General features: G+C 39.0%; 1 protein-coding gene across 3 annotated transcripts in view; it reads left to right on the top strand.

Annotated features, from left to right (window-relative positions):
• USP25 (ubiquitin specific peptidase 25) overlaps positions 1-11,338 on the top strand; it is a 74,299-nt gene extending 62,961 nt beyond the window's left edge. For all 3 annotated transcript variants that reach the window (XM_063126753.1, XM_063126751.1, XM_063126750.1), the window contains 6 exons: positions 2,277-2,455; positions 5,354-5,432; positions 5,853-5,932; positions 6,808-6,931; positions 8,797-8,992; positions 10,728-11,338. In XM_063126753.1, coding sequence (XP_062982823.1) covers positions 2,277-2,455; positions 5,354-5,432; positions 5,853-5,932; positions 6,808-6,931; positions 8,797-8,992; positions 10,728-10,900 — 831 coding nt within the window. In that variant the 3' untranslated portion in view covers positions 10,901-11,338. The remainder of the gene's footprint in view (positions 1-2,276; positions 2,456-5,353; positions 5,433-5,852; positions 5,933-6,807; positions 6,932-8,796; positions 8,993-10,727) is intronic.
• Positions 11,339-15,473: the final 4,135 nt, after the last annotated feature.

Genomic DNA, 15,473 nt, shown 5'->3' with positions numbered 1-15,473 from the left:
TGGTGCAAAGATCCATGCTTTATTGCTTGGAGCCACGTTGTGATATATTTCCCTTTCCTGGCATGTATTTCCTTATTCTATCAATGAAAAAATAATCTTTATTCTTAAAATGTCTTGATAAAGTAACTTGTGGAAGGGCAATTAATTCAACTGAGGTTTGTAGAGTTGGAAGTTGGATTACAAAATCCATATTTGTGCTGTAGCTTTCTAACATGCTAGTTTGGATTGTTCTTGTTTTAAGGGAACCAAAGACTCTGGAATGATCTTAAATGCATAGGTTTGGACTCTTAAGAAATTCACAGAAGGAAAGCTTCTGAATAATGTGTGAAAGGAGGTGGTTATGGGGAGGAGAGGATGGGGAAACTTTCCCTCCATGAACTGAAATATAAAGATCATGGTTTGGATCTGAAGAAATTAACTTAAGGAATTTCCCCCATCCCCTTCTATAGGCAGTGATGAATATCACATTCAAATGTTCAATTGTTTTGCCATTTTTTCATTATTAGCTATGGATCCTATATTTTTTTCTAAAATCTGGATCAGATTTAAACAAAATATATCAAATGGGTACTAAACATGATAATTAGTGCAAATATTGCTTCCAGGAACAATTATATTTGAGCTAGTTTGGATGAGCCTGTCTCAGCTTAATAAATGAGAGATATGAATGAACCTCGTGGTCATGCCTGGAGCCCCTTTTCAAGAGCAAGCAAACCAAAATCTCTTCCAGTTAATTATAGTTTCTGGTTATGTCCAACCTAGGAAACTATGTTTAATGGCTTAGAATATGCCAGGGTATCAACCAACTTCAAATCATGTCTTTGCATCCTGGCTTGTTTTGAAGCCATTACTGAAGTGGTTTAGACAAAATGAAAAACCATAGTTAATGGACAATTTGCTGATTTATTTGTTTGCTTCTGCAGAGGGGCTGTGTGCAGAGCCAAAAGTCTTGTTCATAGATCTGCGTATTGAACCAAGATATGATCATCTGAAAGTGGCCATTGGCTCGTCTCCTTTAGTGCAATGTTCCTGACTCCCTGTCCACTGTTTGCATTGAAGTTGGCAACCTATCCAGATTCCAAATCTCAAATTTTCCCCAGCCTAAAACTGTGTCTTCTAAAACTGGTTCACATAACATAAAGTTCAGGGGAAAACGAATGAAATTGTGTTTGTGTGCTTGGGTGTGTGTTGATTCATTGGACCAGTTTGCACGTCACAATAAATTGTGGCTTATAGTGAATGAGGTAGCATGTTTGTCAGGGTAGAGATAAAATGCAGGTGGGAGCAGCTAAATAAACCACAGATCTTCCATTTGTGGTTTGCTTGATGTTGCATGTGAACCAGGATCTCTGGCTTCTTTCTCCCCCAACAAGCCAGATTAATAGCCAGGTTATAGCTTATGATGGTTAGCCTCTGGCTTGTCAGGGGAGAGACAAATCAGAGTTCGTGGTTAGGACATTTAGCTGCGTGTTTGGGCGGGAGCCATTGAGCAGCATATACCAGCACGTTGCCTCGTTCATGATAACTCACAATTTTTAAAAAATGGGTTGTTGTGATTTGCAAACTGGGCCGCTAAGTGAAACTTCCTCTTGTGGTTGTCAATCAGTACACATTTGCCATGTGGTAGCCTGTGGAAGGGAATCTAAGTGGGGAAATGTTGAAGCTCCCAGTGAGACAGGCAAGAAGCATCAAAATAGATTTTTTTAAATAAATAAATACTGAATATTTCAAAAATATTAAAGTACTTTTGTATGCTTTCAACCCATTTTAAGCTTTCAACCCAGCTCTGTTGCCCATTTTTCAACCGACTGCTAGCAGATAACCCCTTCCTAAGTACAATGGAAATGCAGCTTGTCCTAATGTTGGTTAGAGAGAATTATTTTTGATCATTAATGCAATTCAGGGGAACACAGCACACACACACACACACAAAATGGTTTAATATTGTGTCTTGCACCTTAAAATATATTTTGACATTTTTCTAAATGCTGACACGTATTATAACCAATTTCTAAAAACATGATTTTATTTAGCTTTAAAATATCCCTCCTCCTATTTGCAAGACGTATAGCATAAGTAAAGTCTCAAGATACTTTGGGGGCATGGAATCATCCCTTTTGAATCTAAATAGTGTCCTGGCTGAGAATATTCCTGTTATTACTGAAACTGATATATAAGTTAAATTGTGAAGGGCCTATAACTTTTAATGTGCTATGGTATTCCCTAATTGGGCTGCTAGAAATTAATTGCTAATGTGTTCATTATTTCATATTTAGGCAATAAAATCAGAATATGCACGGTTGCTCAAACTGGCCCAAGAAGACACGCCACCCGAGTGTGATTACCGTTTGCATCATGCAATTGTCTACTTCATCCAAAATCAGGCCCCTAAGAAAATAATTGAGAGAACATTGCTGGAGCAGTTTGCAGATCACAATTTGAGTTTTGACGAAAGGTAATTTTGTAAGCGTCTCTGAATCAAAATGCTTTAAACAGAAGTTCAGCCTTTTCTTTGCATGTTATCGACACAAATTAGCTTCAGTGTGTGTTCTTTTCCTTCTTCATGTTCTTATTTTTTCCCCTACGATAATTCTGTAAAAATAGCTTCCCCCACACCAACAGACTTGTACCAATATCAATGATTTCTAGCTGTAGATTTTTATGCTATGGGTGCCCATTTGTGTGTGAATTATTTCACATTCTGAGCCTTTTAAAATCGGCCAAAATGACAAACTCCCATAGGCAGGATTGCCGTCATCAGCACTGGCACTCACTGAAGGAATCAACTTCTTTCCTTCTGCAAATGTGGAAAATGGTGAGTAACACTTCTAGCATGAAAGAAGAGCTACTGAGCTCTACACTGGTCTAGAAGCAAAGAATCCAGTCGACCAGGGAGCATAATCCACAGGCTGCAAGCAGGCTTGTTGGCCAAGCTAAAAATTGTAGTTGCACCTCTGGGAAAGTCCCATCCCCATCCCTTGCTGACCTTTCACAGCAGAAAGGCTTGTGAGATAGCAGCATGTTGGGCCACAAGGGTTAGAGTAACCCTGAGGACCTCCTTCCCATGCCAGCCTTTCCCAACAGGAAAGGATGATAATTGAGAGCAGCCAGTTCCATGCTGCTGGTCAGAGGCGCCCAAGTGGCCCTGAGCAGAATCATGCATCTGCCCACTCTCTGACCAGTGTGGTGCATTGCCTGAAACTAATGCTACAAAGATTGCAGAGCCTCAGATGAACTCTTACTGTATTACAGTAGGAATGGGGCTGTTTTTCTAGTTTTCCTCCTCTGCCCACCTTTCCCAATGGAAACTGGTTTGGCGCCGCTGCACAGTGGGCACCTCCTGCACCTTTAGTCAACAATGTCCACTCTTCTTTGAACCTTTCCTGCTCAGGAACAGGAGAATTGGGGGGGGGGATTTTCCTGGGTTTGGCCCTCTGTGGCCAGTGACTTACCTTGCTAGCCAGAAGGCATTGTCAGCTCCATCATGGCAAGTGGAATTATTGTAACCTGAAGAAATAGCAAGAGTACTCAAGCCCGCAGTCTCTCCACTCTTGTAGTACTAGAAACTTTCTCTTACCCCATTCTCAAGCAGGCCTCTGTATCTAAAGATGCATTCACATGATTGTGCGTCCCAGGAGTGCACAACTATCAGCATACTGTATGTGCCTGCCATTGAACTATAGATTTCTGAACAAACCTGAATCAGTGTTTTCCAAAAGGAGAACTCACAATTTTTTCTGTAGGATAATATCTTAAAAATAGTGCTTTAGCTCCACCTTGTGATATTTCATTATAACTGCAAGTATTACGATTTCATCAAAGTGATGGGACTGTGGGGCCCATATGATATAATATGTACATTTAAATACAAATCTATGCCTTGATTTAGATCACTAAACAGAGAATATTATTTATTTATTTATTTATTTATTACATTTTTATACCGCCCAATAGCCGAAGCTCTCTGGGCGGTTCACAAAAATTAAAATCATCATAAAACAACCAACAAGTTAAAAATACAAATACAAAATACAATATAAAAAGCACAACCAGGATAAAACCACGCAGCAAAATTGATATAAGGTTAAAATACAGAGTTAAAACAGTATAATTTAAATTTAAGTTAAAATTAAGTGTTAAAATACTGAGTGAATAAAAAGGTCTTCAGCTGGCGACGAAAGGAGTACAGTGTAGGCGCCAGGCGGACCTCTCTGGGGAGCTCATTCCACAACCGGGGTGCCACAGCGGAGAAAGCCCTCCTCCTAGTAGCCACCTGCCTCACTTCCTTTGGCAGGGGCTCACGGAGAAGGGCCCCTGTAGATGATCTTAAGGTCCGGGTAGGTACATATGGGAGGAGGCGTTCCTTCAAATAACCTGGCCCCAAACCGTTTAGGGCTTTAAATAGCTTGTGAAGTTTGTGATCACAAGATAGCAGATAATTAAAATCTGTTCTAAGGCTGGCTATGTCCTTCACAGTAAGCAACACTTCAAGATGAAGGACCCTAAAATGAGGGATGGGTAACAAAAATGGAAGAATTAAGAAAAATGAAATGAGAGAATAAAAGCAAAGTCAAATCGGGTGGTGCAAAGTCAAACAGTTTTTGGGGAAAGTGTAAGAACAACAACTCGAGGGTTTCTTTGCTTTCCTATTAGTGGGGAAAGGGGTACAGTGGCTATCAGTGCCATAAACATCTGTTAAGCAGGGAAACTTGTCCAAGGCTGGAATTTCGTAGCCAGTCACATCTTTTAGAATGTATGTGTTCCTGTTGCTGTTGTTGTTTTAAAAAAGGAAACATAGCATATTTTTCCCATTCCTAGTGTAATACAAGAACAGTTCATCTGAGGTCCTGCAATCCTTGTAGCATGAGTTTCAGGCAATGCATTAGGCTAGTTCACAACGTCAAACCATATAAATGAAATCCACCAGCACTAATTTAATGTTGCATAATCAATGTCTGGCCATTCACTTGCTGAAGCTAAGCAAATAAACATTAAAGATCTAGGTTCAAATCCTTTTTTTTTCTTTTCTGCATGAAGCCTACTCTTCGGGGAAAAAAAGGGGACATGAATTTCTTTGGAACAGCAGCCTGCTGAGAATTCCCATCTCCCTTGCTTTCTACATAAAGCCCCGAAGTGGTCAGAAATCACTTTGAAAGTTATTTGAAATGCTGCTGTTTAAAAGAAAAAAACAATCCTTCCAGGAGATGGTAGGCCCATGTGATGGAAATCTCTGGAAAGTGGCCGTTACCACTTTAGAACAACTGCTACCACCCAGAAAGGTCATGTTTTTGCTCTGAAGAATGACAAAGGGTGATTTTTATTACTAATGCCTTTTTTTCTTTTTCTTCTTAAGGTGTCGCAACATTATGAAAGTGGCCCAAGCCAAAATTGAAATGATAAAGCCAGATGAAGTCAGCATGGAAGATTATGAGGCTAGTATTTTATGTCTGAAACATATTCTCTTACATACTGTAAAGTAAAAGATTCTCTTTTATAATCCATCAAAGACAGTAATCCCTGAAAAACAACAGTCAATGATCTTGTGCTCGGAATCTGTAAATTTTATGGGGAATTTGCAGTTGCCTGGAACTTCAGCGTTTAGATTTAAGCTTGTGAGCAGTTTAATGTGATATTTGATGGAAAAGGGGAACGAAAATCAAAGTCAGTAGCCAGGGTGCACTGAACAATCCAAGATATGTTGCATTTCTGTACCCAGAGTTATATATGAGGTTTTCTCATCTGTCTGTCTAAAAGAGGCATTTGCAAAACTATCTTGAACTTGCACTATGACAGGAGTAAAGTTTTGTTTTTCAGTATTCCTTCATAATCACATTTTCTCCTTTAACATGCAGTGGTGGCATCAAGAGTACAGAAACTTCAGAGAGACAACTGCGTATCTCATGGTGGGATTGGAGCTCTTTCAAAAGAAGAAGTAAGAGAATCCACAAGTCACCTCTTAAGTCTTAGCAAAATAAGTACTACAGAGCTTGCGTATTTAGCATACACAGACAACAGGGAGTAATCAATAATGATGTGAGTGTGTGAGGACGACTAGCGGGTACACTTTGGAATTCTCCATTTAACGTGCAATCCTATCCCGATGCCTGTCAGCCTCCGAACTCAAAGGCTGACAGCATCCTATGCAGTCCTTGACCCTCTAGCTGGAGTTCTACATAGGGGAGGGAAGCAGGCTGGAGATAGCTCATATCCCCACTTCCCCAGTCCCCCCACCCACCCTCAGAACCTCCCCCCCCTCATCTCTGAGGTCTCCTTTGCGACCTCGGAATGGCATCTTGTGCAGAGAGAACCACACCAGGTGTGGGGGAGGGGCAGGGAGCTCAGATTCCTGGGTCCAAGGTCGGAGCACTGTCTCCCACCTCGGATCCAGGAATTCGAACTATCACTCTCTCCGTTGTACAGTCTACAATATTTTTTTCCTTACAAAAAGCTGATTACTAAGATATTGATGGGTATTTAATATAAATTGTATAAAAGTGACTGGATATCTGGAACTACATTATCTTAGGTGTGGATTGTCTTTGCCTGAGTCCCAGTGTGTTTGTTCTGGAAGTAGGGAGGGGAGAGATAGAAGAGCTAGCAAGCACTAGGCTTGTGCTCACTTGCAGGGCTCGTAGACTCGTAGAGTGTGTTGCTTTGTCAAGCAGAGTGGCTGGGTTTGAGTTCCGTCTAAAATCATTGTTGTCATCAAGACACTCAAAGGTGGACTTTTCCTTCCTGATGCCAGATGTGTCTGACTTTGCTAGTGCTTTGAAAAAAAATGTTTTGTTTCCTTAATTTGTGTTCCAGTTTAAAGGAAGCCTTGCTGTACCTTATTTCTGCTTATCATAAGAACAAGGAGCTCTCTTCAAAAGGCTTGTATAGAGGGCATGATGAAGAATTGATGTCCCATTATAGAAGAGAATGTTTGCTAGTAAGTAGAATCCATAAAACACCTTTCTAATACTGCCAATATTGTTGCATCATAATTGAAATACTGTACAGTATTTCAGTTTGACTGCACCATATTAGTGGTAATATATCCCCACTCTGTTGGCGTGGTTGCTCAGTTCCTGGCACTTATATTCATCTTTGGTGGGAATGTCAACAGGTCAAAACTTTTTGGTCAAGGGTTTTCCAATCCATTACAAACATTATCCATGTTGAAGTAGAAACTGATCCAGCACTGGCTCTACTTCCTGTTTTTAGGAATGCCAATAGAAACATTATTCCCAAAGCCTTGGTCATCCATTTGCTGGTTGCAGCCAGGTGGGAAATTGCCCAATTCTGGAAAAGCGACAGACCTTTTGACCATCAACGCTGGTTTGATAAGATTTGGAAACTAGCTTTAAATGATAAATTGACACAACATAGCAGGTTAGCAAGAGGAGAAATAACATCAGACACATTTGTGGAAAACTGGTTGGACTTTTTCACATTTATTAATATGAATCCTGGCGAACCTAGACCCCCAATGACTCAGGAATCCTTTTGGTCAGAGGTTCCAACTTAACCTGCATCTTTTTCTGTACCAAGTGCTTATTGAAGGAATGAACACTCATGCTTTTTTATAGTGGTGCTGTGGGAACATTTATATTGTTGTTGAGTGTTTTCTTTTACTCTGTGTGTTTATTGTATTTGTCCTTACTTGAAAATCAATAAAAATAGTATTTTTTTTTAACTTACTTTAAAAGTGCATCTTATCATAATTAATACTACCATGCCATTTATTCTCAACTCAATAGCTAAGAACGATTTTGCTCTTACAGTTGTTCCAATGTATCATACTTCAGCACATACTAACTGTGCATCCTGTGCTGTGTATTTCATAGAGAATTAAGTGGGCCACATTTACAATGATGTGCAGCCTTGGTGCTATATGGCTAACAAAACCAATTGTAACAAGGAACAGATACAAATGAATTATCTTACGATATTGACAAAGGACAGCCACAATGTGAAATGAAGTAGCCTGTTGCAAGGATTTGAAAAGAGAAATAATAATAATAATATATTTCTTACCCACCTCTCTGATCGGATCGAGGCGGGGAACAACAGCAAGCATAAAATACATAAAATACTGATTAAAAACATAGTATACACTGTTTAAAACATAGTTTACACTGTTTTTGTGAACCGCCCAGAGAGCTTCGGCTATTGGGTGGTTTAAAAATATAATAAATAAATAAATAAAAACATCCTAAAAGCATACTAAAAGTATCCTAAAATTCTACTGGATAGAATTTGAGGAACTATTACACTAAAAGATATTTGAGAGGATTCAGTGCCAATGTACATGGTTATTTGACAGGATAGGGCTTTCTGTGTGAAGCTGTACTTAATGATTATTGCTAGCTTGCTTAAAGTAGTTGCTGAATTCTATCACATCCAGACAGACTTAGTTGAAATTAGGTTGGCTAGATGCAAAATTGAACATGGCTTCCATACCTTCAATAATTGTGTAGAAAAGGAATTTTCAGCAGGTGTAGTTTGCATGACAAGCTACATCTGCTGAAATACCCTCTTCTACCCAACTATCAAAGGTTGAGGAATCTTGTCCTTTTTTGCATATGGCCACTCTATTTGGAATACTGAGCTGGTAAGAACACAGTTTTACATAAATAAGCAATCACATGATGCTTCCAGTTAGGCTATAGAAAATACATTGCTTATGGTGCTCCTGGTTCTCATAGACAAGTAGCTTGTACTTTTAGAAAAATGAAATTCAGTTGAAAAATTGACTTGATTTGGACACAGTATGAATACTATGTTTTTAAATTCTCTCTATCTTTTATGAAGAAGTTAAATGAGTGTGCTGCTGCACAGTTTGAGTCTGGAAATGATCAAGAAGTAAATAAAGGGCTCGAAATTATGAATGAGCTTATTGTCCCATGTCTACCATTGTTGTTGGTGGATGAAACAGAGGAAAAGGATATTGTTGCTGTAGAAGATATGAGAAACCGATGGTGTTCATATCTTGGACAAGAAATGGAGCGTAAGTCATTTTTTCATTGTATTGTTGCTTTCATACGTACAGTAATGAGATGATTTAAAATGGAAAATCTGAATAAGTTGCATTTTCTGTATTTTCACATATCAATTAAAATGCAAAGTGAGGATTTCCCCCCATCAGGTAGTAATGCCTATATCAATGAAGTTGATAAATGGCACAACGGAAGATAAGTTGAGTGGTTGAAACCAATTTATTAATACATGTTGTGACACCCCCTTTAAAAATGTACTAGATTATTCATTCATAATCATAAGACGCAATGCATGTTGATTGATTTTAACGTCATTGTTGTCAAGCCCTGAGTGAGATAGCTGTTGCATATAGTCATCAAGTTATTTACCTTGGGTATAGTCACACTAACTACATTTGAATATTCTCCAGCTGTGCTTTCAAAATTGCAGCCCAAGCCTGTATTATGCATTTATCTTGCATTACCTTTATGATGTTTTGATTTGCTTGTGACATTAGCTTGTCCTCCCCAGTTGGGGGATGTGTGTGAATGATGCAACCACATGCATGGGGCCTATTGTATGGTTCTTTACCATACAGTTAGCATCATTCCTCCCAGAAAGGTTCTGTTTAAATTGGAAATATTCCTACCATTTGCCCCTTATTCATACCAGTACCCCCAACCACATGAGCTGACATCAAAGAAAAGTAGCTCTACTACATGTACATATGAGGTGCATCCTATCTTAAATCCCAAATTTAAGTAACAAGACCTTGAGGCTGCAGTCTCTGAGACCCTTATTCAGAAAAGAGTAATCTCATTTCAGACTGATTTGAAATACCTATGCAGCTACAACAAGAATCAGTTGTGAATCCTACAATTCTACTAAGACCTTTTGTTGCTGCTGCTGTTGCTAGTTAAGAGTAAATGGAGTTAAGATAGTAAACATAAGAAGACTTCTGCTGGGTCAGGCCAAAAGCCTATCTATTCCAGCATTCTGTCCCCACAGATACTTATGGGAAGCCCACAGGCATGACACAAATGGAAAAGCATCCACCCACCCACCACAACTGGTGTTTAGTGGCAAACAGCCCCAGATACTGGGGATAAATATATAACCATCAATAGTCTTACCTTCCATGAATTTCTCCAACCCACCCCACATTAAAGCTATACAAGTTGGTGACCGTCACTACACCTTGGGTTGGGAATTCCATAATTTAGCTATGTATTATGTGAAGAAGTACTTTCTTTTATCCATTCTGAATCTCTCTGACTTCACTTCATTCAATTATCCCAGGTTCTAGCTTTTCTTCCTGTCGACTTTCTCCATACCATGCATCATTTTATACACCTCCATCATGCCCCCCACTGTCCTTTTTTCCAAGCTACCCCCCCAAACTTTGTAACTTTTTTTCCAAGCTACCCCCCCAAACTTTGTAACCTTTTCTCATAGGAGAGTTGTTCTAGCCCCTTTGTCATTTTGGTAGTCCCTTTCTGCACTTTTCCCAACTCTACAATAGCAGAACTGTAAAAGTAGTCACACCATGGATTTGTATAAGGGCATTATGATATTAGCAATATTATTTTCAATTCCATTCCTAATGATCCCCAACATGGTTTTTGCCTTTTTCACTGCAGGTTTCCTTTTCTTTTTTGTAATTGCCTACAAACCCACAAAAGTTGCATCCACACACAACATACAAACATGTAAGTCCATTTGACCAATTACAAATAAATAAAATAAATGTTTTATCTTATTTACAGCTAACTTGCAAGAAAAGCTGACGGACTTCCTGCCAAAATTGCTAGATTGCTCTACAGAAATTAAAGGTTTCAATGACCCACCAAAGTTACCTTCTTATTCCACCCATGAACTGTGTGAACGATTTGTCCGAATCATGTCGTCACTCAGTCGAACTCCAGCTGATGGAAGATAAACTCTGAAGACCTTCCTTAAGCACACTGTATAAACATTTTTTTAGTTCTTAACCCTTGCCTTCCTGTCACAGGGTTTGCTTGTTGCTGCTATAGTTTTTAACTCTTTCATTTTAATAACTGCAAGATAAGAAAGAGGACTGTACAGACATTAACCAGACTGCAGGCAATAATGCTGAGAATCGCATGGCACTCAGTTTTGTTATCAGCCAGAACTCATGCATCATTACAAATCTGATTTATTATGGCAAACCTACTTTTTTGCCACTTACCTGTTACAGTATTACTTTGCTTTTAAGATCACTTCATCATCAACAGCTTTCTGTTCAATCTAGGCCATTCTGTCACTGCAGCAATTTTAACGTGACCAGTGTAAAATACATGGTACCTGGTAGCTTGTAAATTACATCAAAGAATAAAAAAGGTTTTATTTATGGCTACTTTGGTTGCAAATGAACTGTATATTTGTGAATAATAGAGGTATATTTGTGAATTACAGATGTATATTTTAGATACAAAGGTACAGCATAATGAGATATCGTGGAGGGAGGAGGTGGAATGTAGGCATGTTCCTTTGAGAATTAGGGATGTTTTTTATGTACAGGTAGGATACTTGGGAGTATGTCGGCATGTAGAAGGCTTAGGCTCTTATACTCCAGTGTCTCCAGTTTACAATGTTTGCAGGCTGCTGCAATTCTCTAGAGAAGTCACACTCTAGTAACATTCTGGTAATGTAAACATTCTGGTAAAGTCACATTCTGGTAATGATTGCTAAAGAGTACAGCAGCTGAAATCTTATGTAGACAACACAACCGGTTTGCAGGCTAATGAATCAGGTTAATGCTGGTTGGCCCTGCCAGAGTGGTCCCACCCCTAGACCTGCCTGATGTCCATGTTTCAAATGGCATCTGAATGTGGAGTGGTTAGGCGTGTAGATACGGATAGTAGGGTTTAATCCAAATGGTCTCTAGTTTGTGAGGGGTCCAATGCACAATGGAACCACATTGGAATGTTGTCAGTACACAAACATCAGGCAGGTGGCAGGACCAGTAGAAATTACCCCAATTTCCCCACTGTGTGTACGTTCTGTGTCCTCATTGCAGGGCTGCGGTAAAGGAAAAACCTAGTTTCTGAAATAAAAGTTATCTTGCACCTTTGTAATCACAGAAAACCACCTAAAGGGTATTTTAATGGCTTCTCACTGGTTTCTAGATATACCTGGTATAAGGTATAAGGTTTATTTGAAGAAAAAAAATGTAAATTGATAAAGAATTGAATAGAGATTTTGTAAGTTTCTGAATTTATGGATTCCACAATATAGTAAAATACTACTTTTCCTATTTAAGTCATGTTTTAAATTTGTAAACTATACACCATTCATAACTGCAATCACTCCCAATTCTTCCTATGCAAAAAAGTTTCTATTTAACATTACACTCAGTCAGTTAAAAATGTTTCATATCTGCCAATAATGTTTGGCTAGATGTCAGGGTCCAGAAGTTTACTAGCTGAGGTTTGGTTGGGGAGTCCTCAGTCAGAAAAACTGTCTGGGTTTTTAATTTAGAAGTAAAGTGTTACCATTAGCATATAACATTATGAAGAATATTTATTCTTTAGAGAGAGTGAGAGTACAAGGACTACATCTGCAAATCACTTCTGCTCTTAGGATTTTGTGTCGAATACTTGGAAACTATGCAATGGGGAAACACTTCAATAACATTCAAAGCATTTGATATTTTTAAAGATGTAAACATACCAGTAAGCACATAATAATTTAAAAATCTCTCTTCTCCATAAAGAACAGAGATAAGATGGTGGGACCATATACATGAGCAAGTTATATACGCTAATACATTAATTGCTATTTTGAGGAAAGGAAAAGACCTTCTTTAAATAAAAATCTATTTTATTTTATTTTTGCCCCATGGGACAAAATAGGTATGAATCACTTTACTTACTTTACAGAATCTGTTCTTCAATTTTTAGAGGTTTGAGAATAACATGAATAGAAAGACAGATATTAGATTTGCAAAACTGACTTCTCTGAAGGAACTCTGGGCTTGTGATCAGCTCTTGTATCTGACACTTTTACACACATGCACAAGCATGTGCTCTCTCTCTCTCTCTCTCTCTCACACACACACACACACACACACACACACACACACACACACACATATTTGGGGGCTCATCCCTGCTTTTCTCTGAGCCTTATAGGTTTTATTGTCTGACCAAAGACTAGACACTAGGGTTGTTTTCACAGTAGCCTTTTTCTCTGGAATTGCTGTTCTTCACAATTCACTATACTGAAATATTTTCCTGTCATGATTTTTTCACATATCTGATTTGTGACTCTCAAAACCTGAACTGTAATTGCAATGCCAACAGTAAAACTGTTTGCAGTGGACAGTAAATGTGCTAGTGAGGCTTTTCAGGGCTCTTGTATCTTTAATTAAAACTTCCTACCTAGCAGATTCTTCCCCTTTATTTTTTTGAAGCAATGGGATTATTGTTTAATAGCCTGTTAATTCCATTGATTAACTTCTCTTAATTACTCTTTATTGTCACTGTTCTTGCGAGGTTCAGTGGTCTTTAATTATTGCTTTCTTTTTTCTTTTTTATATAGGAAACTAACTTAATATTTAGAGGGAATAACCTTTGCTGAATAGGACTTACTTCTGAGTAAAAAATATACTAATTTCTCTGCTATGTGGATAATATAGTGCTGTATTATGAAAGATGGAACCTTGTTTTTTTAATCCTCATTATGGAAAAGCATTATCTCAACAATGCTCAAGGACTATAATGCGGAAGCAACCTAAATATTCCATAGGCAGTGATACAAAGCTCAAATGGGATCCTCAGCCATTTCTGAGAGAGAACATTGCAAATCCAAAATAGGAGCATAGGAAGCTCCTTTATACCAAGTTAAATCATTGGTCCATCTAATTTTGCATTGTCTATACAGGGTGGCAGTGGATCTCCAGGGATTGAACCTTGGACCTTCTATATGCAAAGCCTGTGCTCTCACCCTGAACCATGACTCCTCTCAGCTACCATCTACTCAAAACTTGCCCCAAATGGGGAGATTTGCTAGTTGCTACAATACTGTAGTCCAGATGGACACAGTTGACAAGAGATTAGCAAATGCCCATCTACTCCTCCCCGCCCCCCACAATAGCCTCAGTTTGGCTGCCATGCTAATCTTCCATTTTCCCCATTAAAAAACAAAAAACAAAATGCAACATCAAGGAGAAATCGGAAGCAGTAGTGGGCATTTTCATCGACCTGCATAGCGTTTTCTCTAGTGATGTACGGATTTTGTAAAATTTGTTCCATCTGTATTTTGTGGATTGTCAGGTGCCTTTCATTTCATCGTCTGCCAATTGGCGGAATTGGATTATTCCCAATTTCTTGAACTTGCACAACCTCGCACTTGCGAAATGCGCAAATCCCTCTTCCCCTCCCCTGCAAGTGCGCATTTTGGCTGGTGTTTTTTAATTGTATATATTTTTCTATAACTAAATTTGTATAAAATTCCAAAAAGTAAAAAACTGGTCCGCAAGTCCATGGAATCCGTGCAACTCAGAAAAAGCTGGTCAACTGCAGAATCTGCAGATTAGAGTTATAGAAATTCGAACTCTTTTGCGGATTTTACTTGACATACCTAGTTTTCTCCCAGTGGGGACCTGTGAGAATCTGCAGTGGGAAATGAAGATCTGCAACATTTGTTGCCAAAGAGGAGCTGAGATGTAGAACTTTAGTCCACTTCCAGGTGAGAAAGAAATTTGACATAGGTTGAAGGGAGCAACTACTGCTTCCTCCTTCCTTCCCCCAAGGTAAGTCTTTTTAGCTTTTAGAAAAGGCCACTGATAAGATGGACAGGAGTGGAGTCTAAACAGTGCCTATGTTTGGGCCTGTTTGAGGTGGGCTCTGTTTATGAGTGGATGTGTCCCCATATTTGAGCATTACTGCTTTAAAAGCTTGCCCCCATCACTACACACAACTGGCTCCTTTAAAGTGGCTGAGATTATTGCCTCCCACAACAAGGCTTGAATTATCTCCTGAATCCAGCCAGCCAGTTCCCTTGCTTTCATGATACTAATAAGGTGGATACCTGATAAGCCCTGCCACATGTTCTACCTCGTTATGCTTTGGCAAAGAGGTGCGCTGACTCCTCGCTTCCTGATACAGTGATTGTGGCCTTTAAAATACATTCAGATCTGTGTATGATGTACAACACTATGGCAAATTAGAGTTTGTGTGTGCTCATTTTAGCTTAAATAACATGTATTAAAAACCACAAGTCCAACGGGACTTGAACTGTGAATAACCTATTCTTTGTCAAGTTGTCCCATCTGTTGACAATCAGTGAACAACTAAAGACCTATTGGACTTAATCTTAATTGTAGCTGGATTAGGGCCACAGCCTACAGTCCCAACCTAAGAATATAAGAAGAGCCCTGCTGGATCAGACCAAGGGTCCATCTAGTTCAGCATTCTGTTCACACAGTGGCCAATCAGCTGTCGACCAGGTACCCACCCACAGGACACGAGTACAACAGCACCCTCCCA

Source organism: Elgaria multicarinata, chromosome 5 (genome assembly GCF_023053635.1).
Source record: "Elgaria multicarinata webbii isolate HBS135686 ecotype San Diego chromosome 5, rElgMul1.1.pri, whole genome shotgun sequence".
Lineage (NCBI taxonomy): Eukaryota > Metazoa > Chordata > Lepidosauria > Squamata > Anguidae > Elgaria > Elgaria multicarinata.
Note: the sequence above shows the minus strand (reverse complement) of the source record. Positions and strands in the feature narration are given on the sequence as shown.